At 52.2% G+C, this 26,508-nt stretch overlaps 1 protein-coding gene and 1 pseudogene across 1 annotated transcript; one reads left to right on the top strand and one right to left on the bottom strand.

Annotated features, from left to right (window-relative positions):
- Window positions 1-1,417: 1,417 nt before the first annotated feature.
- PRCC (proline rich mitotic checkpoint control factor) lies at window positions 1,418-26,181 on the bottom strand. Its single transcript, XM_025997347.2, has 7 exons — window positions 25,468-26,181; window positions 15,274-15,321; window positions 12,355-12,921; window positions 8,944-9,039; window positions 6,666-6,809; window positions 4,665-4,730; window positions 1,418-1,852 (listed from the first exon to the last, which is right to left on the bottom strand). Exons 1-7 carry the CDS (start codon window positions 25,927-25,929, stop codon window positions 1,766-1,768), a joined length of 1,470 nt encoding a protein of 489 aa, XP_025853132.1. The 5' UTR covers window positions 25,930-26,181; the 3' UTR covers window positions 1,418-1,765.
- Window positions 9,925-10,643, top strand: LOC112918969 (ATP synthase F(0) complex subunit C2, mitochondrial pseudogene; annotated as a pseudogene).
- Window positions 26,182-26,508: the final 327 nt, after the last annotated feature.

Here is a 26,508-nt window from a genome sequence, read left to right as displayed (position 1 = left end):
ATGTCCTGGCTCCCAGCCCAGAGCCCTGCTGGCTCCATCAGGATGCAGGCCCTCAAGTGACACTAGGGGCACAGCATGCCAAGAGGGCAGGGCTGCATCTGCAGCATCTGGGGCAGGAAACAAAGCTTGTGATTCCTCTGGATCTGACCTGGGGCTCTATTGAGCCCACCCCCCCACACACACACACCACCCCAGGGGAGGTGACCTCAGCCCCTGCTCCCAGTGCCTCTGTGGACAGAGAAGCAGTGGTGGGTTGCTGCTCTTTCCTGAAGACTAGCTGGATGCACGGATTTGGACAGCCCCAGTGTCCCTGTGGGATGCAGAAGCCCTGTCTGGCTCAAACCCGAAGTAGGTCAGATTTCAGATAAGTGGGTGGTTTTCCTGTAAGTGACAAAAGCCTCCTGTGTACTTAATAAGAAACAGACTCCTCAACTTACCTGGCACACAAGAATGGGGGCACAGTGAGACCCTCTCTCCTGCTGCCTCCCCCTCAGCCCCAGGTCCCCACACCACACCTTCCGATGGCCCCATGGCCGGAACCTCCAGTCCTTCCCCCCAGTGCTACACCCAAGAGAAGCCTGCAGTGACTGGAGGCGAGCTACTGTGTCTAGTCAGGGCTTCTCTCTCAACACCAAGCTTCTCTCTGCAGGGCTCCGCCAGCACCCTTGTCCCAGAAGCAGGAAGCCACTGCGGCCGGCAGGAGCCCCAGTGTCCTCGGCAATACACTGCAGTGGTGGTGTGCACAAGGACTGGCTGGTCTGGAACCGCAGGGGTGGCTCTCCCACCCCTACTGGAACCTCAGGCAAAGAGGGAGGGGCCCTGCCACCTGCCGCACTGCTGGTGGGCATCCCAGTGCTAAGCTGAGAACCGAAGCCCATGACTCTGCCACCGGTCTCCCCTGGCCACCTGCTCAACCCTCCCCTCCCTCTCTAGCATAAAGCTGCAGGCCCAGAAGTCTCTGATGAAACTGGTCTAGCCCCCCAAGCCCTACGCAAAAGTTTCCAGACAGTGAAGACCAATGGCAATCAGCGTGAACACACATCCTCTTCAGGGGCAGATTCGCCACTCCTCCTGCTGGACTGAATTTGCTATAAGGACTCTTGTGTCACAAAAAAAGCACCTCCTTGACTTCATCTCGTCTTCAAACATACCTGAGATCAGCAATATTCCAGATTTGGGACCCCTGCCCCACACAAAGTTGTACATGGAATTCTTAGGGTCTTCAATGGCTGTGAACCCAGTTTAGAAGGCAGGCACAGAGGATAAGGCAAAGCTATCACTGAGGCAGCTCATGACGTTTTGGAGGGTGCTCTGCACAAGGTTAACATCAGATCCAGGAACAGGAAAACAAGTGAGAAAGCTCCACAATGGAAAAATGAGACCATGCTAAGATGGAGGAAGGGGTTAGGGCAAGCAGTGTCTGTCAGACTGAATGTTTTATTTCAACAGACATCCCTGGTTTAAAAAAAAAAAAAAAAAGTGGAGGGAAGAGCTCCCCATTTCATCACACCCACCAGGGAGCAACAGTCCTGTTCAGGAACTCAGAGCCCCGTCCGAAGCATCACTCGAGTCTTTGCTAGCTCCCAGACAGAGGAGCTGAATTTTCTAATTTCTGTTAAGAAAAATCTATCAAATGTGTTCATTCTCGCAGAGGCGAGGGCTGGCTCCTCAGGGACGGAGACCCTGGGCCTGGAACAGCTGGGGTCCCAGAGGCAAAGCCAGGTGCCAGGCCACAGGAGGTGCCAGAACGGTGGGGCCCAGAGCCCTAGAATCCATATTTGGCTTGGGTCTGCCGGCGGCTGAGCCTGTTCTCCGACCAGGTGTTCTTCAGTTCCAGCTCTCGCTCCTTAGCCTGTGGGAGGGGGACAGGCAGGGGTGAGCCGACTGGGGTGCCGAGGGGCCCCTCTCTGGCCCCGAGCTTCCCAGTCTAACCTCTTTCTTCCCCGGAGCAGTTAAGGGGGAATACCAAATCCCTTCAAAGACTTCATTTTCTCTTATTCAAGTAGAAGGGGAAGACCCTGGGAAAGCAGAGAAGAAACATCTCTTTGGGGAACTAACAGCATATCTCTGAGGCTAACAGGGTTTTTTTTTTTTTTTTTTTTTTTTTTTTTTATTTATGATAGTCACAGAGAGAGAGAGAGAGAGAGAGAGAGAGAGGCAGAGACACAGGCAGAGGGAGAAGCAGGCTCCATGCAGGGAGCCCGACGTGGGATTCGATCCCGGGTCTCCAGGATCGCGCCCTGGGCCAAAGGCAGGCGCCAAACCACTGCGCCACCCAGGGATCCCACTAACAGGGTTTAAGCAGAAACAAAAACTGAAGAATCCTGGTCCTGAGGTGCCTGGCTGTCTCAGTCAGGGAACATGCCACTCTTGATCTCAGGCTCCTAAGTTTGAGCCCCATGTGGGGTGCAGAGATTACTTAAAATTAAAAACAAAACAAAACAAAAGGTTCCTGGTCCCTCACCTGTTGGGTTTAAAACTGAATCGCTCAGGTGGAAGAAGGACAAAGAAGAGCTAGAGTGTGTGCATCTGAAAGGAAGGCAAATCAGATGCTTGAACCACAGAATGGGAAAGGACATGAGAAAGGACGGAAGAGGGAGATGACAGGGGAGGATGGAAGAGATAGAAGAGGATGGGGAGGATGAGGGAGGAAAAGGGGGACTGGGGAGGACAGTCTCAAAAAAAGTGGACAGAGGGGATCCCTGGGTGGCTCAGCGGTTTAGCGCCTGCCTTCAGCCCAGGGCGTGATCCTGGAGTTCCAGGATCGAGTCCCACATCAGGCTCCCTGCATGGAGCCTGCTTCTCCCTCTGCGTGTCTCTCTCTCTCTCTCTCTCTCTGTATGTGTGTGTGTGTCTCTCATGAATAAATAAAAAAATCTTAAAAAAAAAAAGTGGACAGAGCCACACAGGACCCCACCCCACAAAAGCTACACCTAAAGATGCAGTTTTGTGTTGTGCTGAATATGGTGGTGGACGGGGTACCTGAGAAATTGACACCACTTTCTGACACAAATGGAAGCCATGGCAAAAGGACTGGAAAGTACTAGAACTGAGACTCCTCTGCTGACCATGATGTAGCACTCAGGGAGTAGAGGAACACCCCACGAGAGTTAGAGGATGCCTGCTCATCTCCCCTGGATGAGGGGTAAGGGTGAAGAGTTTGGGTTTAGAAGAAGTCCCTACCCTCAAATCCTTTCCCTACAAAAAACAAGATAGGGTAAGGACACAAGGGGATCCCTGAAAAGGAAGGCGAGACTATGACCAGAACAATGGAAGCAGATTTCCCACTTAAGTCACCACATAGCATATGCGCCCCCAGGGAAAGGGCCTAGACAGCGCTCAGTACAGTGGGTCTCAGAAAGATTTCTGTTTTGGGCACCTGGGTGGCTCAGCAGTTGAGCGTCTGCCTTCAGTTCAGGTCATGATTCCAGGGTCCTGGGATCGAGTTCTACATCGACTCCCCACGGGAAGCCTATTTCTACCTCTGCTGGTATCTCTGCCTCTGTCTCTCTCATGAATAAATAAAATCTTTAAAAAAAAAAGTCTGTTTTATGATTAAATGAGTATTTAAAAGTTGTCAGGTCCTAGCATATAAATAACATTCTAATTCCAAAAGACATTTTTGGATTATGTGATTTTTAATTATTTGTGTTGGTATCTCCTGCCACAGAAGTGGAGAATATAAAACCAACCTCCTGGGGTGCCTGGGTGGCACAATCAGTTGAGTGACTGTTGGTTTCTGCTCAGGTCATGATCTCAGGGTGTGGGATCGAGCCCCATGTCAGGCTCTGTGCTCAGCAGGAAGTCTGGGATTCTCTCCCTCTGCCCCTGCCCCCTGCTTCTCCTCACTGAGTACTCGCTCACACACACTCACTCTCAAGTAAATAAATAAAATATTTTTTTAAGATTATTTATTTATCCATGAGAGAGAGAGGCAGAGAAGAGACATAGGCAGAGGGAGAGAAGCAGGCTCCGCGCAGGGAGTCTGATGCAGGACTTGATCCCAGGACCCCAGGATCACATCCTGAGCCAAAGGCAGACACTCAACCACTGAGCCATCCAGGCTTCCTAATAAATAAATCTTAAAGAAGGAAAAAAAAAACCTTCCTTATCAGGTAGATGTTTTGCTAAAAGCTGGTGGACCATTTTTCTTTAGAATAGTTTCTTAGGGGATCCCTGGGTGACTCAGCGGTTTAGTGCCTGCCTTCGGCCCACGGCGTGATCCTGGAGTCCTGGGATCAAGCCCCACATCGGGCTCCCTGCATGGAGCCTCCTTCTCCCTCTGCCTGTGTCTCTGCCTCTCTCTCTCTGTGTCTCTCATGAATAAATGAATAAAATCTTTAAAAAAAAAAAAAGAAAAAGAATAGTTTCTTAAATCCCTAAACAATAAAATTGCTGTTTATCTATTTTTGGTAAATGGGCTCTTTAAAAGAACCATATGAGAAACCACTTCACTGCCCTCTGTTTGTTTCAATGTCTAAATGTCTCTGCAGTGGGTGATTCAGAAGGACACATCCCCCTCTAGTGGCCACGTGGAGGAGCCGCCAGGGGTGAGGCGGGAGGGGCGGGGGAGGCGGGTACCAGGGACTGGAAACTGGGCCTCAGCCAGCACTTGCCCAGGTGTTCAGGGCCCAGCAGGCAGGCGGGGGCCCCAGCTCTCTCACCTGATGGATCAGGTACGTGATCTGGTGCTTCCGCCGCTGCTGGCCTGTGGGCTGCTCGCCTTTCTTCTGCAAGGGGAGAAAACACAATAATTAAGCCACTGGAAGAAAAGTACAAGTATCTCACGTGCCCAGATGGTGCAAGGCTGGAGACTGAGAAACCGACCACATAGCCCAGATCCTGGGGGAGAAGAGTCAGCATGGAGCTGTTTCTATGACTATACACTTACAAACAGTTATTTTTATTAAAGCTATTTTCCAAAAAACCCAGACTCAGAAGATCTGCCTGAAATAGCCTGCTAATATCCCCACTGGCCTTGAAATACTTTGAGGTCAGTACGGTGTCTTCTGTTTCTCTGGTAACCCCACCCCACCTCACCCTTAGCAACAAGCACAGGGCTCTGCCCACAGTGGACGCTAGACGCCAACTGTAGTGCCCGCAGGGAGCTTAACACAGCGTCCCTGCAGACTGGCTCACAACCCTGCTCATCTCCCACGTTGACCCTCTCAATCTCTACCTCCTTCTCCTGTCAGCCCGCCACCAGCCCACTCCTACCTACTGCTTCCCAAGCTCTCCTATCAATGGCTAGCAGCTGCAAGCCCGCCTCCCCCATTCTAGCCAGTGCCTATGGGACCCTGCAATTTGAAATTCCACCATCACCCCACCAGTCTCCAATCTTTCAGTATCCACCCCTAGCTGGCTGAAGCCCTAACCAAGCTCTGATGCAAATGCCTTACTGTCCAAGCCTATATGGGTCTGGGTTTCATCCTGTGGTGTTCTGTCCTCCACCAGTGCTGTCTCAGACCAGAAGCTTCCTAATCTGCCCCACCCAGCTCCCAGCACTCTTCTCTGGAGTGTCCTCAGCACACCCACCATTCTGTTAACACTCCAGCGTCCTGAAGTCTCTCTCCCAGTTACGCTGTAAACGCCTCAAGGACAGGAACCGTATCTTTTTCTTTTTAAAAACTCTAGCTTTAATAGCTTTAATACAATGAGATGGTGGCAAGAGAAGCCAGACCTGGGAAAACTGTGAACTTCAATTCCTTGCTGCTGTGGACATCATTTAATATGACCCTCAAAGATGGCAAACACTAACCACCCCCAGCCCTCGGTAAGCGCGAACAACAGTAGCTGTTACTATGTGATGATGCTTCTCGACCCATAGTCAGGAAAGCATGCTCTCCTAAGTGGTTTTTCCAGGAAACAGTGATGGATCTACGCCGATCTAACCACAATCCTTTGCTCTGTCCTGTATGACCGCCAGCATTCAGTTAAAACAAACGGCTGGGGCTCAGATGGCCATCTGTGGCCACAGAACAAAGCAGAGAAAGTCAGGGGGAGGAGAAGGGAATAAGATGCCCGACCTTGGCCTTGCTGGTGCTGGGCTCGAATCCAGGGCTCCCCCACATTTTCCCCCCTGTGGCAGGTTCATAAATGTCCACATTTGCTGTACTCAGCTACTAGGTGGAGAGGGGTTCATCACGCTGAAGAAAATGAGCACAGAAAGGCAGGAGCTCGGTGTGGGAAGCATGAGGAATAAAGCATCTGAAAAGCCCACAGCTGGCTACAATAAATAACAAAAAAGGAGAGAGGAGGGGTTGCACACGCAGAACCTAAGCCCCCAGGACTTTGCTGTTATGCCCACACCTCAAAAGGTGCTGAGCCAGGCCCCAGTGCGACAGGACAGAGGAGGGATCTGACTGTGGGAGGAGGGCAGAGCAGCTGCAGGCTCCGTCCAGCCGGGGAAGCAGCCACAACATATCAAAGTTCTTCCCAAGTGCAGGATGGGAAACTGCTCCAACTGCTCAATCTCAGCAACCAGACCCCACCATCCAGATGGGAAGCAAAGTGCTGCAAAGTTCTGGAAGGCAGAGGCTGCATCCATGAGGCTGGGGGCATGCCCCCCAGTACCGTGGGCAGCAGGCATGTGTGAACTGGTGCTGGGGCAGTAATGATTGGGTGTGGGCTCAGGATGGGGCCACACAGCAGATCTTCCCACTTACTTTGCTGAATGACTTCATGGTTTTCTCTTCTGTCAGTGACTTGGTCATCCACTGCTGGGCCCCACTGAGCTGGTCATCCCCTTTAATCTCCACAAAGTTGACCTCCTCCCTCCCTCGGTTCCTCTTGCCCTGCAGCCGCTTAAACTGAAAAAGGAAAAAGAAGGCAGGATGGGGGGATCTGGGTGGGGGATCAGGGGAGGTCACTAGGGGTCCAGACAGTATGGAACGGCTTTGTGACTCCCTGGCCCCCCATGCCCTTTCACCCCACCACCTACCAAGCTCCCCTGAGGCCAAAGGAAAGGCTGCTGCTCAGAACTTCTACACTCAGGGAAAGGATGCCTCGGCAATGCAATACCCCGGTCACTACTTGGAACTGGTCACTGCTTGGAACTTGTACTTGTTATATATACACTGTATCTGCCTCAAAGGAATATACACTGTATCTACCTCAAAGGACTGTGTACAATTTTCAAATTAAGAATTCAGGGTAAGGGGCAGCTTGGGTGGCTCAGCGGTTTAGCGCCACCTTCAGCCAAGGGCGTGATCCTGGAGACCTGGGATTGAGTCCCACGTTAGGCTCCCTGCATGGAACCTGCTTCTCCCTCTGCCTATGTCTCTGCCTCTCTCTCATGAATAATTAAATAAAATCTTTAAAAAAAAAAGAATTCAGGGTAAAAAAAAAAAAATCTAGGATTTCTCCTCTAAAACTTGGTTTTTACACATCTGCTCCTTCCTCTTGGTTTGGTATCACAAAATCAGCAGACCCCACACCAGACTGGACCCAGAGAGGGAGCCTCATAAGAAAGGCCTGGCAGATCTTCTAGGAAACTGCTACTCTCTCCTTCCCCTCCTCACCAAAGTCACCCAAGATGTGCCTGGAAGGTAGTGTGGGTGGACTCTAAAAGCACTCAGGGGAAAAAAAAAAAAAAAAGCACTCAGGGGCACCTGGGGGGCTCAGTCGGTAAGTGTCCAACACATGATCGGCTCAACTCATGATCACAGGGTCCTGGGATTGAGCCCCATGATGGGCTCCCTGCTCAGTGGGGTGTCTGCTTCTCCTGCTCCCTCTGCCCCTTCCCGTTTATATGTGCATGCTCTCTCTCTCTCAAATAAATAAAAACATTTAGGGAGGAAAAAGAAACCACTGAGAGACTTGAGTGGAACCCAGGTCCTGGTCTGAGCATTATTAGCGAGGCTCTGAGGGGCATTCCACCTACAAGAAACTAACTTTTGCCACAGTATGAGCTCAATGCTGCCTCCTGGGCTGAGGACCTAACCCTGAAACTTGCCAAGGAAATACCCACAGGGGATTAGGTGAACAGTAACTAGGAACAGTATGCAGGGCAGCTTTGGTGCCGCCTTTGGCCCAGGGTGTGATCCTGGAGACCCAGGATCGAGTTCCATGTTGGGCTCCCTGCATGGAGCGTGCTTCTCCCTCTGCCTGTGTCTCTGCCTCTCTCTGTGTATCTCTCATGAATAAATGAATAAAATCTTAAAAAAAAAAAAGTATGCAGAAGAATGGACACTCCTCTGTGAAAAGGTGAGCAGATGATTATTTTTCATAAGAACCTGTATGTAAAGAGGTAGCACCCTGGATTCCTCCAGCCCCTCCTACCAGGTCATGACCTCCCTACGAAGAGAACAATACTTTCCATCCTGCACACAGGCTGATGGCACAGGACGTGGGGTTTCCATCTCTCCCTGGGCAGAGATGATGGAGCTCAGCGCAGGGACCCATAGGTGTAGAACACGAGTTACTCACCATGGCTGTTATTCCCTCACCAAATCCATTCTCCCCTTCTTTTATGCAAGTGAGCCCGACATTCTAGCGAGGCATGTGACCACCCAACTAAATAAAGTCTACACCCCTGGGTGCCCCTGCAACCACGTGTGGCCATATGACCAGACTCTAGGCAATGTGGGAGAAGTGGGAGTGTTTGTAGGAACTTTTAGGAGGTCTCCTAGGAGAAGCTGCAGAGGGTTGGCTGGAACATAGGCCTGAGAGCTGCAGCCTCACCTGCCACTGCTGGGCAGAAGAATAAAGGCCACGTGACCCAGGGACAGCAAACTAATGATCAGGAGGGGACTGGACCCCTGGGCCTACCTACCTCTCATCTTCTTTTACGAGAAGTTAGCTTCCCTGAAATAAGCCATTATGCTTTAAAGTTTCTCAGTTACATGCTGCTGCAGTAAATCCTGACTGAATATAGTTAGAAAAACTTTTTAGTTTCAGATTGAAACCTGGTGTCCATACGTCAGTCACCGTGCTTTAACTTACTGCTTCGTCATCGATGAAGGAGGCATCTGGGGCAATTTCCTGGGGGGGGACCAGAGCCGGGTCCTGTGCAGGATAGTAGCCACCACTGTAATAATCCTGCAGCCAAGAGGGAAAAAAACATACCAACTGAGGGGCACGGTGGGCAGGAGACACAGCCTGCCCAGGAGCAGAGAGAGCCTTTGTCAAACAGCAGCAGTAGTGCCAGTACCACAGACACCTCCATTGGACAGGTAAAAGTGCCAATCCCAAGGACCCAGCAGCGATCCAAGAACAATCTGCAGCTTTTCTGATGTGCACCATCCAGACAGGTAGGTATTTTTTAGGGAAAGGTGAGAAGAAATAAAGACATTCTCTCCTGCTTCAATTTCCACCCTGATCCCTCAACCCGGCTCCCCCTCAGCCCTGCTCTAGAGGCAGAAGAGACACACTTGCACTGAGCAGGGGGAGAGGTGTGAAGGCATATCACTCCTGTTCTTTGTCCTTTTAGGGCCTCTGGACCCAAGGACACTGCCTGAACCAGGAGAGGGCGCACATGAACTAATTTAACGTTGTGCATCCACTTCCACAAAAACATGAGATAAAATAACTGTCTATAAGGGTGGTATGGAATTAAAGCTGAGACCATGCCAGGTGTGTGTTACCGGACACTTAGCAATCTGAGGACCAGCCTGAGGTGAGCTGTTACATGCTGCCATGGGTCCCAGAGGAAGAGGGGTGCAGGCAGGATGAGCCCCCAGGAGGCCAGTGGCCCTTCAGCTGAGAAACAGGTTTCTACCTTGTGCACATTTTCTCCCAATTCTTCCACTTTTGCCCCAAGCTCCAATAAATGGCCCTCTAAGAACATCCACTTTTTGGTGAGCTAAATGGAAAATAAGGTTTAATACTGACGAAGGGGCACCTGGGTGGCTCAGTGATTGAGCGTCTGCCTTTGGCTTGGGGTGTGATCCCAGGATCAAGTCCCACATTGGGCTCCTTGCATGGAGCCTGCTTCTCCTTCCTCTGCCTGTGTCTCTGCCTTTCTCTGTGTGTCTCTCATGAATAAATAAATAAAATTTTAAAAATATATACTGATAAGATACATGAAAATCCAGAGTGATTGGAGCACGATTTTCTATGAAAGTATTCACGTAAGATACATGCAATTGCAGGGTCCCCGAGTATATGTCAAGTGTTTCATGTGCACAGACCTCGGTGCAGTTTATAAATGGATACAGAGCTCTCGGTCATCTCCGCTCTGGGAGCAGCTCTCCTGCTACAGCCCCTCATCCCCTGAAAATGTACACCTGTGCAAATTTCGTCTCCACCCCCTTCTTGGTCCGGAGAACCTCTCAGCTGTTGAGCCGATCACTGTCTGCAGTGGTGCTAAAACCACGGGAGACACTGACAGATAAGAGCCTCAGCAGCTTGGCAGCCCCACATCCCCTGACCTCACTTATTCCTAGCCGCAGCTTCCAAACCAGCGCCATTTCAAGGGACACTGACATGGCAGCCAAGTTCATTGGGGCTGGGGCTGCCACTGTAGGGGTGGCTGACTCTGGGGCTGGAATTGGGACTGTGTTTGGGAGCCTCATCATTGGTTATGCCAGGAATCCCTCTCTGAAGCAACAGCTCTTCTCCTACGCCATTCTGGGCTTTGCCCTTCGGAGGCTATGGGGCTCTTTTGCCCGATGATGGCCTTTCTCATCCTCTTTGCCATGTGAAGGAGTCGTCTCCTCCCATAGGTCTTTCTCTCATGTCTTGTCTGCCCTGTATGCCCTGTATGTTCCTTTTCCTATACCTCCCCAGGCAGCCTGGGAAAAGTGGTTGGCTCAGGGTTTGACAGAGGAAAGACAAATAAATACTGTATTAATAAGAAAAAAAAAAAAAAGGATACAGAACGCCGGTTATTCATTTAACTGGCTTTTTTTTCCTTTTGAGCTAAAGAGGTCAAAACACTCTTATCTTCCTTCTAACTATGTTGAAAGGAGACATTTTGTTCCTGATCTGCCTACAGGGTACATCGAGGCTCAACAGCAAATATTCAGGAAATACAAATACTTAGAAATTGTTCTTAAAGTCTTTGATCAGAACAGGGTCCCCCCAGGGCACCTGGATGGCTCAGTTGGTTAAGGACCTGCTTAACTTGTGCTCTCTCTCTCAAATAAATAAAATCCTAAAAAAAAAAAGAACAGGGTCTCCCCAAAGCCCACCCTATGGGTCCCTAGCCATGCCCAGGATGAAGGTTAAAGCTGGCCATTTTAGAGAATCACAGGGGTTTCAGGGGACCTAAGTTTTGCAAATGTCCCGAGCTGGCAGGAAAACTGCCGCCAGCTGCCCCTGCTCAACCAGCAGCCCGCTAAGAGTCCGAGGGCCCCCGGAGTCCTCTCCACCTAGCACATGCTGGCTGCTGGGAAAGTCTTTCCTAAACCCACTCACAACCTGGCATGCTATACTCATTCTCACGCCACCCACAACAAAGCTAAGAAGCTCCTCCAAATGGCACTTGGATAAAAAATCATCACAACCAGGCAGCCCGGTGGCCCAGTGGTTTAGCACTGCCTTCAGCCCAGGGCATGATCCTTGAGACCCGGGATCGAGTCCCACGTCAGGTTCCCTGCATGAAGCCTGCTTCTCCCTCTGCCTGTGTCTCTGCATCTCTCTCTCATGAATAAATAAATAAAATCTTAAAAAAAAATCACAACCATTTACTGGGCACTTGCTCTGTCCCAGGCACCACACACTAAGCTAGCTGATGGGATAGCCTAGCAACACCACGAGGCTGCCCCTGTTAGGCCCCCTTGCACAGCTGAGGAAGCAGCTCAGACTCACACAGCTTGCAATTCAAAGCCCAAACTGCCCTCAGACCTCATTCTGTCCCACTGTACAAACTGCAGTCCCCTGCCTCCCCACGGTAGGCATCTCCACCCTCCCAATTTCCCAGGGCTCGGTCTCCCATGTTCTCTGTTCTCCCTTTTCCCTCTTCCCTGCTGTGTCAACTCTCCAGATCCTTCCAGCTCTCAGCATCTCCTCTCTTTCCGTCCTGCTCTCGTGCACCCCCCCCTCCACCTCACTCATCACCACCATCCACACCCACGAGGCCATCTTGGATCTCCCAGACTAGAGGCCCTTCTTCTTCCGCTTTCTCCCTCCACCTCTCACCAGCTCTTCCGACAATGAGGGCTGGTTTTCAGAACAAAGTTACCAGTTATGTGCTTCTACTTGTCAGACTTTGAGACTTAGGCAATTTTAGACCAGTATGGTTCAGAACAAAAGTAGTATGTATCGAGGCTCAACAGGTACAAGAAAATCAAGACACGAGAAGACATAAACTCAGCCAAAGTGATGCCACAGAAGCTGTATCACTGGCTCAAAGCTCTCCCTGGCCATCATACCCCAGCATGCCCTGGTCTACCCTCCATGCCTCCTACCCACCTGATAATAAGCACCAGCGGCATTGGCATCGCCATATGTGGAAAACTGATTGTAGCTGTAGTCATCCCCAGGCTTAGGCATCCAAGGGGCCCCACTGGAGCCTGCTGCCATCTTGAATTCAAGGGGGGCATTGGCTGCATCGTCCTGGAAGGCTGGCTCTGGTTCCGTGCCTGGAGGCAGCTCTTCAGGGACAGTGGGGATAGGGTAAGGGTATGGCTCAACTCCAGGTGGCTCAGCCTTGTCAGGGAGGGAGAAAAAGTTCTCGGGGGCAACTTCCTCATCACTGTCGTCCTCCTCCTGCGTGATCTGCTTTGTCACCTGCAGGGCAGCACTCTTGGCGGCAGCCTTGATGGCAGAGGGTGACGGAGTGGTGGTTGTGGTGCCCACGATAGAAGCAAGGGGAGAGGGCTTGGTCTTAGAAGCCTGTCTGGAGGGCTTAGTGTCAGAGGAGCCATCCGAGGGTCTCCGGGAGAAGGCATGGGGCAGGAGCAACCTGTTAGTCTCTTTCACGGTCAGGTTTTTAGGTTGGGGAAGCAGGGCGGACAGACCAGTCCCCTCACCGGATCCCTGGTGAGCGCAGGTTTGGGGAAGGAGGGAAGAAATGGGACAAGTGAGATCTTGTGATACATATTACTAACATCAAGAACACGAATCACGGACAGGTGCTGCAGCCTAAAATCTTACCAGCCCTTGCTTCCTGTTTACCTCTGCCCACTTGGCTCATCCAACAGGGCTGGAGTCCTCCCACCCCAGGCCCTTCCGCTGGCTGCTACTCCCAAGGTTAAGATGCCATGCCTGTTCTCCTTGGTTCCATACCAAACCAGCTCCACTGTCCTCTGCCACAGACCCTTCCCTGATTCTGGGTTTTTGGCAAATACGATGCTTTTTTAAATATATTTTTATTTAAATTAAATTTAATTAACATATACCATATTACTAGTTTTAAAGGTAGAATTTAGTGATTCATCAGTTGCATACAACACCCAGTGCTCATTACTTCAAGTGCCCTCCTTAATTAAGCCCATCACCCAGCTACCCCATCCCCCACCCGTTCCCCTCCAGCAATCCTCAGTTTGTTTCCTAGAGTTCAGCATCTCAGTTACAATGCTCTTAGTCCCACATCATCCTCCTTCCCCAAAAGCCCAGGGCTCTCTCCAGCCAATCACTCTACCTTTCTCCATATCTTGAAAAGTTCCTCTTAACATAGGAACCCTCTGCTTCCTTTAGATTGCTACTCAAAAGTAAAAAACAAGGCTCTGTCCAAAAGACATCCATTCTTGTTGCCCAAAGTCCTCTCCTCTGCCCAAGGAAAGGCCTACAGATTTAGTATATTCAGCTTATGGCTGAGTCAAGCATTTAACTTCTCAATTTGCGAGTTGGCTCACCCCATTCAGAATTCCCAGGACACGTAAAAATCTCTCCGATTCTGTTTTCTGTTGCTTTAGGGCCAGCCTAGCCTAACTGTAGGGTTGAGGGAGGTGTCAGTTTGAAAAAGGAGAACAGAATAAGATCATTTCCAGAGGACCAGTATACTTCAGCCCCTTGGTCAAGCAATGCCTGGACCCTGGGCTTGGGAGTCAGGCAGGCAGAAGAGTTCATCTGGCAGGCAGGCTCCTCTCCAGGCTGTGTATCCTGGTAGACTGCAGAGACCCAAGTGTGCAGGGACCCAGCCAAGGGGCCATGTGGAGCACCTGCTCAAGCTACCTTGAGGTGTCCAACTTCTTGGATGACATCTGGGGCCACAGCCACACCCCCTGCAGCACCAAGGCCCCACTCTGCCCTCAGCTGAGCTCCCTCTCCACCTAGCCCCTCCTGCCAGCTGGGGAAACTGTTCTTTCCTCCTGAGGCCTTCTGCACTCCCATGACCAGAGCTGCCCATCCACCTCCTCCAGGCAGTCATTCTGGTAACGGGCTTCAGCTGCCAGTGGGTGCGTGTCTCCTCCTCCGTCACCCCCTATAAACAGGGCCACAATATCACTCCCCAGTCATGTCTCTCATTCCCACAGGACTGTGTCATAAAACCTCCCAGCAGGGGAGGTGACACCTCCACAGAGTCATGCAAGAGGGCAGCTTTGGCAGCATACACCCGAGTCACCAAAGAACAAGTGTACAGAGGAAGGACCACTTTTGCTTTTGTTTTTCTGGAGACATATGATCCATGAGATCAGAGAGCACAGAAGTCCTGAAGTGCAGAGTAAAAGGGAAGACACTCCCAGGGGCCAGAATCAAGGCTCTGGGACAGGGAGAACAGGGTAAAGGGCAGGGAGGTCATCTCCTGGCACTGTGTAGTTGAGGACTTTAGGCTCCATTCTGGAGCAGGAGCCAAGCGCAGCAGGGATGAGCTTGGACTCCACCGTCAGACACCAGTGGACTCCCCACCCTGCCCCACTAGCCACTTGGCCCTGGGCGAGCTCCTTCAGCTCCTGGGTCCCTCAGGTAGGATGCGGGCATGATGCGGACACTAGGCCTTCAGCACCACTTTGAGGATTAAATCAAGTAAATGCTGATAAAGCACTCAGAACAGCGCCTGTTACACAGTGCTATTTAAGTGTTAATTTTCCAGGTTAAAAATGAGATGGGGAGAAAATGGAGAATTTTAAAATACAGACGTTCCCCATGAGGTTTTCGCCCATCGCTTCTTCTACTCTACCCTTCCTGCATAATCTCTAGAGCAGAAATGTACCGATTCCAGTGGTTTCCATGCCCCCTGCCCTCTGCCCTCTAGGCGAAGGGATGCCACCTCACCAGCACCTGGGCGCAGTGAGGGGAGGTCACCCAGGGACACAAACCATCTGGTAACAGTGGGTCCCCCAGTACTGGCATCTGCTCTAAGTGTGGTGGAAAGTACTGGGTGTTATAAATTGCTTTCCGGAAGCTGCGTGGGATGAGAAAAGGGGCTTTGCTGCGTCCAGAGCTTACCTGAAGGACAGTTTTCTTCTTTGACGGCTCATCTTCCTCGGAATCTGACTAAGAGAAAAAGAAACAGAATAAGGCCATCCCATTCAACGGCAGCGGAGGAAGAACCCAGAGCAGATGAGGAGCAGGAGAGATCGCCTGACTGTGGGATCCTACCCCTGCCCCACAGAGGCAACCACCGAAGGCAGAACTCTCCTCCTGCCGGAGACCTGCGTCAAAAGAAGGGGCTATGCCCACCTCCCCAGGCCATTCATCCCCCAACCCCCCCCCACCCAGACTTGTTGCATAGCTTTCCAGCCATCAATTTCTATTCCATCAAAGCAGAACTATTTTCTCTCGCTTAGACTTGGTGGAAAGAAAAGGCTATATGCCCATTCTCCTTATAAATCTGTCCACAAGAAGATGAATGTGATTTGGCCCACAATCGCCCCCCATCTCAGCTTCACTTCTGAAACCACTCATCCAGACTACATAACCACACAGCTGGGGAACTCCAGTGGGAGTAAGTGGTGTGTTAACTACTCTTGTGTGCAGCATTAAAGGTCAAAGCCATTGGAGAAATCCATTCTCTCTCCAAATATGATCTACTGTCTGCCAGAGAGTTGTCTGTGTCCAAGAAGAAGGCGAGCCAATGGGGACAGTGAGCACTTGGGGCACAGGAGACCACTTTGTCACCCCTAACTCACCAGGACTGTTCTTTTTTTTTTTTTTTTTTTCAGGACTGTTCTTAATACAAGCTCTCACACTGAAAACTACCTGAACTTGCAGCTCAGTACCAGTTCCTGAGCATATTCAACTATCAGCAAGGTGCGAGGCATATGAACAGCAAGCTTCACCACTACTTGACTTCTAAACATTAATCCCCAAGCCAAGAATCCTGAAAGCTTTCCATTTGTTCTTGGGGCCTTGGTTTGAGCATCTGCACATGAAGGGCCTCCAAGGCCCGTTCATCTCCCAACACTCTGCAAGAACTCAAACCCTCTGCCTGACTTTCACAGCTGACACCCACACACACACAAGTTCCTTTTTGGGTTCATGGGTGACAAAGACCTCACAGTAACAGAGGGCCTCCTCCCTGCAAGACACAGTGCGAGGTGCACAGACAGACTTCCAGGTTGCTGCCCTGGAGGCATTACAGGTAAGATGATGTGGATCCCATATGCCCTCGGGCACAAGATAGGGCCCAGTGCAGGTAGAGTCCTAGCCCACTGGTCTCCAAACCATTCACCTCAGGGTGCTTCCAAGAGCTTGTGTGTGTGCTGTGACACAAAAGAAATCTCTGCCCTCAAGGAACTTACAGTCCAGTAAGATGACGAGCACCCTAGTAATGGTAATAAAGGCATTAAACATAAGGAATCGAGGGGCGCCTGCGTGGCTCAGTTGGTTATGCTTCTGACTCTTGATTTTGGTTCAGGTCATGATCTCAGGGTGGTGAGATGGGCCAGCCACGAGCTGGGCCCCGTGTTCAGCATGGAACCTGCTTGAGGTTCTCTCTCCCTCTCTCTCTGCCCCTCCCTCCCCTGTTCTGTTGCAATAAACAAACACAAGGACACCAAGCAACCCCTCAAAGAACCTGCTGGTCCTACATTTCTTCCTTTCATGGGTGGCCTGGCTTTAGCACCTCATCCCTGCGCCTGTATCTCAGCTGTCGGGCACTCTCCTATGTCTGTACTCTGTACTCCTGACTCCAAACTCCCAGGAACCTTCCTGGTGACTCTCAGCTTGCTCTTTTCCACTGTGTCCTAGCATCACTCGTTTGGGGTGGCGTCATGCTAACCCTGGTCCACATATGCCTGCTTTGCTCATTTTTCTTTTCTTTTTCAAAAAAACTTTTTAAAAGATGTATTTATTTATTCAAGAGAGAGAGAGACAGAATACGTGAGCAGGGGGAGTGGGAGAGAGAATCCCAAGCAGACTCCATACTCAGCGTGGAGCCCAACACAGGGCTTGATCTTTCGACCTAGAACTCATGAACAAAACTGAGCTGAAACTGAGTCGGACTCTCAACTGACTGAGCCACCTAGGTGCCCCGAATATGACATTTTTCTTATTTGTATTCTCACCTTTTCTGCCATATAGTTCAAGACCGTCTCACAGGATTCTGTGTGCAACGATCTCCATTACTAACTGCTGCCAAATACATATGCATGATGAAATCCTTAAGGGCAGTCTGTCTCAGTACTTAAACGTAGAGGATAAATAAGGGGGAGGCGGTAAGGGGAGTCATCTCGGTGGCAGTCAACTCACTTGCGATGCTTCACTTAGTCCTTCTGGTAACGCTTCCCAGCAGGTGTTATCACCTCAATTTTGCGGGTAAGGGAGGTGAGGCTCGCCAAGGCTAAACAGCAGCTAGAACACAGCAGAACCAGGCCCCGGCCCCTCTGTGAGCCCACATCTCTGCAGAGACACCATGCCCAGCTGTCCGAGCCTGCCCACAGCCTGCCCAGGCCTGACAGCCACATGGTCAGGCCCCTTAAGAACCCCCACATGATGCGAGAGCACAAGGCACAAACTCAGAAACACAAGTCTGAGTCTCCGCTTTGTTACTTATCTGCCACTCCCAAGCCTATTGGAAATAACACACACGGCACAACCAAGAATGCACAAGCTACTGGCCATGAAAATATACATAATTTTAAAAAAAGAAAAAAGAAAAAAATAAAAAGTATACATAATTAACATTGTGGGCCGACTTCAGGGATTATCACCCTCCCTGGCCTATTAGATGTCAAACTCAACCAAACAGCCTCAGGCCCCACATGCCTCATGTTTTGACCTATTCTCTCTACTCCCTCTCCCCCCCACCCCACTGCCTTCAGAGACTCCTGACCACTCCCTGCCTTCTGGCCACAAAGCCCCGGCACCCCCCCCCCCCAACTGCAGGGAACTGCCTCAACTGCCTCAAGGTTGGAAGGCTCTCACTGCGGGAACCACCTCATTGTGGGCCTGGCTACAGAGCATCCTTGAGCGTCCTTGAAGCCTGGAGGTACAACTCCACCTCAGCAACATGTGCAACAAGTCTCACTGCAACAACCTGAAAACAAGCAAATCTTAGCCTAGTTTAAGATGATGACATCTATAAAACTGTACAAGCATCTTCTTATTCTCCAGATCTTATGATGACCAGAACAAGGCTGCAGAATGCCTAACTGTCCCTGCAGCCAACAGAGGTGGACGCCAGGTATGCTGAGGAAATGCCATTTGTCTCTCAAACAGTACACACTGTCTCCGTTATACCGACATTCCAAGATTAAGGTCTGAAAGCACAAAAACCACATCTGTACAGACCCTAGGAGCCAATTACTGTTCCTGGATTCAGGGAGCTGCGCAGGGCCCTCACGATCACCCTCTCTCTGGAATGCCTGGTCCTTATCCCCGAACCATCTTATACACTACTTCGTGAAACACATGAGCTACAGCAGATCCTCCAAAACATGGCAAGAACCTCCCCAAGTCAGAATTTCCTGAGTGTGCTGGGCCCACAATCTCGTGAAGTCCTGCCTTTCTACCTCTGGGGAGGGACAGAGCAAAATCTCTCCCTCTGAAAGCTGACAAGAGGGACTCGGGGACATTTGGAACTGCTTTTGGGCCACAGGACAGGTCTAGGGGGCTGTGGGGCTTGGACAGAGTAAAACCATCCCTGCTGTTCACACAAACTCACGCCAATTCCGCCCTAGAAGCTGGTGGCCACATGGAGCTCCCGGGCTCACCATGGAAGCTCAGAGGCCACTCAAACGAAGATCATGTGGCCATGGGGGTTCCTGACTAAACACTCACAGGAAACAGAAGGAGAGCTTACAAAGAAAACCTATTTCAGCACAGAGCACCAGAGAGCATGGAGGGGGCCAATGCCCAGGCTGAGAGACAAGCCATCATGCATGCCTCAGTTGCCCAGGACAGGGGAGTTGGCACCCCTTGGAACTCCGCAGAGAAACATCAGTTCGGCTTCCCTGGAGACCCTGCTGGAGGTGACGGGCTCAGCCTCAGCATTTAACTTAGACCCAAGGAGAACTTCCTGGACAGGAACAGGGACAGAAGCACATTAGGGTTTTCTCCTTTATCACAGAAAAACATATGGGATACAAAATGTGCCATTTTATCAATTTTAAGTTTACAACTCAGTGGCATATGGGATCCCTGGGTGGCTCAGCGGTTTGGCGCCTGCCTTCAGCCCTGGTGTGATTCTGGAGTCCCGGGATCGAGTCCCACATCAGGCTCCCTGCATGGAGCCTGCTTCTCCCTCTGCCTGTCTGTCTGTCTCTCTCTCTGTGTCTCTCATGAATAAATAAATAAAATCTTAAAAAAAAAAAAACTCAGTGGCGTAAGTGCACTCACCGTGCTATACCACATTCATCACCGTCCATTTCTAGAACTTTCATCACTCAAACCAAGTCTGTACCTCCTGAATGACAACCGCCCAGGAGCTACTCCCTGACCCCCAACCCCGGGGCATGGCGCTTTTCCTCTCCAGGTCTGCGATTACACACACTGTGGGTACCGCACACATCAGGGCCACCCGGCGCACACTCGTCTGTGGCCGGTTTGCTTCACTTAGCACCCATGTTGTCCACATGCCAGCATTTCCTTCCTTCCCAAGGCTGAAGGATACGCCACCGCACAGCACCCACGCTCTGCTCGTCCACTCCTGTGCAGACACCTGGGCTACTGCCACCTCCTGGCTAGAGTGAACGGCAATGCTGGGAAGACAGGTGTGCAGGCATGTGAGTCCTGTTCTGGGCTCTTTTCACCTAGGAATCAAACTATTAGATTATAGGGGAGGCCAGCTGCTCAGGAGGAAGAGGATGCAACTCCTGTCTCAGGGTCATGAGCTCAACCCCCACGTTGGGTGTGGAGCTTACTTAAAAAAAAATTGGGGGGATCCCTGGGTGGCTCAGCGGTTTAGCACGGCCTTCAGCCCAGGGTGTGATCCTGGAGTCCCAGGATCGAGTCCCACATCAGGCTCCCTGCATGGAGCCTGCTTCTCCCTCTGCCTGTGTCTCTGCCTCTCTCATATCAATAAACAAACAAACAAACCTTTAAAAAAATAAACAAATAAAAAATAAAATTTTTTAAAGAAAATTTTAAGGGACGCCTGGATGGCTCAGCAGTCAGGCTCTGCTTTCAGCTTAAGGTGTGATCCTGCAGTTCAGGAATCAAGTCCCGCATCGGGCTCTCTGGGGGGAACCTGCTTCTCCCTCTGCCTATGTCTCTACCTCTCTCTCTCTGTCTCTCATGAATAAATAAAATCTTAAAAAAAAAAAAGCAAAATTTTAAATAAGAAACTGCTGGATTACAGAGTAATTCTAAGTAACTTTTTGAGGAACTGCCAAATTTTTCCACAGGAGGCCCTCCCGTGAAGGCCCTGGAGTCCACTTCTAGAGAGGCCAGATCCCAGCCGACGGTATAGGGCAGTGCCGTCAGACTCGAGACAGGGGTGAGGCCCACGACACCAGAGCACCAAGGCCTGGCCAGGATGAGCCCTCCAGGGTTTTGGAGGCACAAACTGGTTGTCTTAAAAAGAACGTAATGAATTTCTTCTTGACCTCACAAGAGCCCGAGCCTCAGTGGCCACCACTGTCCTCTCTGCTCCAGCTGCCAAGAGTGACAAGACACACACACCAGACACTGCTGAGCAAAACGGAAACAGACCTGTTCCATTAAGCCAGCCTGGTGGGATCTGCTAATCTATCAGAGCCTCGCTCCTGGTGGCAGCCTCTTGCTTATCTTCTCAGACTCTGGTTCTGACAGACTCCCTCTCCAAAAACCAATCGCTAGCTGCCAGGGCCAGGAGCCAAGGAGGAAATAAGGGCCCAGGCACAAGCCCCCAGGGTCCAAACTCGAATCACTACTACACTCCTCACTGCTGTTATCCCAATTAGCCAGATTCATCAACTTGTTTCCCTCTTTGGTCTCCGGGCCCTTCAGTTAGAGCTGGGCCTCCTCTCCAGCTCCTGCGCCTCGCCCCTGCGTCCCCCACCCCCACCTCTGCTCCTATGCCCCACACTGCGCCTGGCGCCTGGCTCCTGCACCCCGCTCCTGCACCCCGTTCCTACACCCCACACTGCGCCTGGTTCTTGCGCCCTGCTCCTATGCCCCACACTGTGCTGCCTGCACACCAGCGGCTGCCCCAGGGCACTCTCTCCCACAGGCATAACGAGATAACAAAACACCTCTGCGGTCAAAGAGAGGCCAAACCTTGATCTTAGATCCATCACCTCTGTTCTCTACACTCCTCTTTCTTCTGTAAACCAGGGACCATGATGAGCTGGCAGAGGCAGGGTCGTGCCTCAGGCAGGGTCACAGCCATTGGGCAGATGCCCCACAGATGTCTGCGCTCCTTCCCTCGCAGTTGAGGGCGGAGACTGTGCTCAATCTGCTGCAGTCAACTCTTATTTGGTCAACAGAAATAACCAAAATAAGTGAAACCTCCCATCTCACCACTGCCAGTTTTCCAGTATCTGGGTAAATGATCTGAAAACGTGGGTATTACCAATCCAGATAAACCTGAAACGTGTGGGCTCTGGAACGCACATCTAGAGACCAAAAACTCTTAGAGCAGACTGATTTTCTTTTTTTTTTTTTTTTTAAGATTTTATTTATTTATGAGAGACACAGAGAGAAAGAGAGAGAGAGGCAGAGACACAGGCAGAGGGAGAAGCAGGTTCCATGCAGGGAGCCTGACATAGGACTCAATCCCAGGTCCCCAGGAACACGCCCCGGGCCGAAGGCGGCGCTAAACCGCTGAGCCACCCGGGCTGCCCCAGACTGACTTTCCTTCTTCTGACTTTCTGTATCCTGATTTTAGAAGTCTGCATCCTTGAGCCCACAAAATCAACACTCAAGCTGCCCAAGGAGACAGCTGAGACAGTAAGAAAAGGAGGTGGTGATCTGGCATGTTGCAGGTCACTCTCAATTCCTCACAGTGGAAAGCTGACCTGGACACGGAACTGGGCCCTGCCCGTCCCCTGGCTGCAGCTGCCTGCGGAGCTGACTACGAGCAGCCCCACCATATTCTCGCTCGTGGAAAACCAGAATTGGGACTAATAATGTGGTTCCATTTGGGACCTAAAGGAATAAGGGAACAAGGTGTGAGGGTGGGGGTGGCCATCAGTCCTCTGCAGCAAACATTGTGGAGCAGAGGAAGCTGCTCTGCAGACAAAGAATGGATCAAACATGCAGAGCTGTGTGGGTCCCCAACAGACCTCCAATTCCTGACTCCCGGCCCTTTCCAAAGTACCATGCTACGCTTATGATGTATTACCATTCAAGCCAGCTAGAGGTGCTGTCTGATAACTGCAACCAATTAAATCCACCTAACCCCCAACCTGCCCTGTTTCCTGTACTCCCTCATAAATGGCACCACTACCCTGCCCGCTCCCTGCACTAAAAGGCAGGGGTCAACCTCGAACCCTGGCCTTTATTCAAGCCATCCCATCAACCACCTAGACTGGCCAACCACTTCTGCCTCCTGACAGATCCGCAGCCTGCGGATCTCACTGAGCTGGCGCCCCTGTCCAGGCCAACGCCCTCTCTCACGCTGCCCCCTGCCAACCCCCACCCCACCCACTGCCAGTCATGCTCCCTGCCAAGTCCTCACCACTCTGCGATCTGAGAGTCCTTGCTTGGCCTTTAGGGGCACTTACCTAGCACTACCCAAGGGTCACATCAGAGGCCTTCCGGTGGTGCTCCAGGCCCAAACCTCTGGCCTCGGCACCTCCCTCCCCATACTCCTGTGAGTTACTCACTTCAGGTGCCCCTGGAGCACTGTCACTCTCTCACCACTGGGCTTTGTGCCACATCCTGCCTGTCTTCTCCCCGCAGCACCCCTTCCCTGGCTCCCTCGTCCTCGCTTTTATTATCTCCTTCCTCTGGAAGTCTCCCCAACTTCTAGACTGGATCAGTGCCTACCAGGTGTGCTCCCACAACCCCAGCTCTCTCCTGGTTCTTCTTCTTTTCTTTTTTTTAAAGATTCTATTTATTTATTCATGAGAGAGACAGAGAGAAGGCAGAGACATAGGCAGAGGGAGAAGCAGGCTCCTCTCAGGGAGCCTGATGTGGGACTTGATCCCAGAACTCTGGGATCACGCCCTGGGCCAAAGGCAGTCGCTCAACTGCTGAGCCACACAGGCGTCCCTCCTGGTTCTTCTCTGACTTGACCTAAAATCTACCTCCTTGTCAGTCTTCTCCATAGACCGTGGCGTCCTCGTGGGCAGAGCGATCATGTTCACCCCGTACTCTCGGCTCCCGGCACAGACAGGCAGCTTTGTTCCAAACGAAAGTGAACGAATAAATGCACAAGAGTTCAGAGTTGGTTACTTCTACTTCAACACCAAACTCTGAAGGGAAGTCACTTAAGGAAACCTAATACATTTCTCCAAACACGTACTGAGAGCCTACTAAGTGCAGGACACAGAGCTTAGAAGCAGAAGTGCTCGGAACCCTCACCTGGCTACCGCGAAATCTCTCAGGCCACCTTTCCGCAGGAATTGTGCTTTCAGAGACCACCACCAGTTCAGGCGGGACGAAAATAGGAAACTGGAGAAGCTAAGGTCTCGGATCTGGTTTCTCTGACGATTGTGTCACTGTTCACTTCAGAATTTCATGAATTCCACTGATGGAGGAGAACAGACTGCATATCATCAGAGTGACCCACCACCTGAGCCAGCCTGAATGGACGGTTCTACGACCCCTACCAGCTGCATTTCTAAGGCTGCCTTCGCAGACTTGGAAATGAGCTTCTCCACTGCCACAGGGCAGGGGGCCCGCTGGCCCCAGACATCATGCCTGCTCCCAGACAAACACGTGAAGACGAACAGGAAGGAGAAAAAAGAGAATGCCGAAGTAATGAACCTAGTTTTCTCTGTCTTATCCAGAGACTTTTCTCTGTGTGAGATTAAATCAAGGCCCGAGTAAGTTTCAGCAGAGTGACAGAGCCTGCCTTGGATTCTAGATGTAGATGCCACGGTCTCAAGTGAGCAAGAAGGGGGACAGCTAGAGAGATTCTGAAAACTCCTTTCCATGAACAGGCCACCTTCACCTGAGCTCATTCACTTCGAAAACGTTGAGGTGGCACTCAGCAGGGATACAGTAGTGCTTAGAGTAACAGCCAGCCCTGCCTTCACGGGGCTTGTGCACGCCTGCAGGGAGATGGGCAGTAAGACGTGCTGCGTGTTTGACGGTGATAAGCGCACAGAGACAGGAGCGACAGGAGTAACAGGAGACTGTAGTGCAAGCCGGCAGGCCAGGATGTCCTCACTGAGCTCCTGTCTTCTAAAGGAGATGAGAGAGAGGATGGTGGGCTCTCTGGGGAAGCAGCTGAGGGACCAACCAGAGCAAACATGGACACGGCCCCAAGCCAGAGCTGGAAGCCTGCAGAAAAGCAAGAGCAAACACAAGCTTCTCTCCGAGGGTCACCAAAGGGGAGCGATGGGCTGACCAACTAACTTTTCGGAAGAGAGCAAGGAAAGAACACAGGAAAATCCTGAAACACCACCTGTGCACAGGCCTATGTCTCCTTGGTTCCCACCGCGCTCACCCCAGAAAAGGGCTTCTGTTTTCTGCTCCCACATACAGAAGACAACGTTGACGTGGCTGCCTCTTGTAGAACAGGATCCCACGGTCCTAACTCACCTGGCGAGGCAACACCTAAATGGGGACACCAAGGCACGGGCCTGGAGGCGACCCAACCAGCTCTTCACAGCCACCACGTCCCATCCAGGTAAGATCCTACGTGCTAGTCGCCTGCTTCTGCTCTGTAAAATCTGCCATGTTATCTCCCAGAGTTCTGTCAATCCGAGGGCAGGGCTGATGCCTCAGCGGCGCTGTCCTCCACCGATAATTTCTTCCTAACTCCCTGGAACACAGAACCTGGGATCCCTATTCCTTTCCCCAGCCCCTGATGGCTTTAAGTTCAGGTGGAGGGAAGCGGGAGCGCAGGAACCCTGTGTCCCGTCACTTCCCCAGGCACACCTTTCACGGGCCGAGGAGCAGGTGCGACAGGGGAGCGGCGCCCCGACCTGGGGATGGCGGGCGGCCGACCGTGTGGCCCTCCCGCAGGGCGGTGCAGCCCCCGGGAGCCCGCATGGGCACGTCCCAAAGCCCACGAACTCGCTCCTCTGACGGCAGGGGCCCAGGTCCGCGACCACCGGCCGCAGGTCCCCGCGCACTACCCGGCGCAGCCCCCCACCCCATACTCACATCCCCCTGATGCAGCTCCGGCGCCGCGATCTTCACGGGCTCCGTCCTCTTCTTTGGCTTGGGAAGGCCCAGGGGGGGCCCGGCACCGCCCATGGAGGGGGGCAGGCCGAGGCCGGGGCCCCGGGGCGAGGGCAGCCCCAGCCCCTCCCCAACTCCCGCCGCCTCCGCCGGGCTGACGCCCGGAGGGGGAGGGAAGCCTCCCAGGCCGAACGGCAAGGGCGGCGGGGGCTGGAGCCGGGGGTCCCCGGAGGGCGGGGGCAGCAACAGTGGCGGGGGGAAGGCGGGGGCCAGCATCTGGGGTGGCGGAGGCAGCAAGGCCGGGCCCTTGGGTGCGGGGAGAGAAGCGAACAAGCCCCCTAAGGTGGGCCCGGATGGCGGGGCCGCCGCCTCCTCCTCCTCCGGCTCCGGCTCGGCCTCATCCGGCTCACTCTCATCGCTGCTGGCGTAAGCAACCAGCGACATGGCGCCTCCCGCCTTTGGGGCGCCCTTGCCGGCAGACCAGGCCTACTTGAGACCGGGGATGCCGGGAGGCCTGGTGGACCCTGCCACGGGGCGGGGCGGGGGACCGAAAAGCCCGCCTTCTCCGTATCCCCGGGCTAGCCCCGGCAGGAGCCCATGGCCACAGTTGATTTCCAAGAGTAAGGCTTCCTTCTTCACTTAAGCTCCCAGTCCCAGGCAACTACACACAGCTAATGGCCGCCGAGTCACTCCGCCTCCTCCTCGCCTCACCAACACGAGAACTACAATCCCCAGAAGGCACTTTGGCCACAGCCCCATACTCCGCTGTCGGGAACTCAGCGCAAGGCACGGCGGGAGTTAGAGTCCGAGGAAGGATTAAGGGTCGCGCAGAGAGCCAGGAGGGAAACCCGCCTCTGACGCGAGGACGCCTGGGATGAGTAGTTTTTGGGGGCCACTGGCAATTCCGAGGGGACTACAAGCCCCATCGGTCTCCGCGGTCGTCACGGAGACGGGTAGAAGAAGCACTTCGGTACTTGAAGTTCCCTAGGGCAGCCGCTTGAGCGCTAAGGTTGATGGGAAATG

The sequence above is a fragment of the Vulpes vulpes genome, chromosome 13 (assembly GCF_048418805.1).
Source record: "Vulpes vulpes isolate BD-2025 chromosome 13, VulVul3, whole genome shotgun sequence".
In the NCBI taxonomy this organism is placed as follows: Eukaryota; Metazoa; Chordata; class Mammalia; order Carnivora; family Canidae; genus Vulpes; species Vulpes vulpes.
The sequence above is the reverse complement of the archived record's forward strand: the minus strand, read 5'-3'. Positions and strand labels throughout refer to the sequence as shown.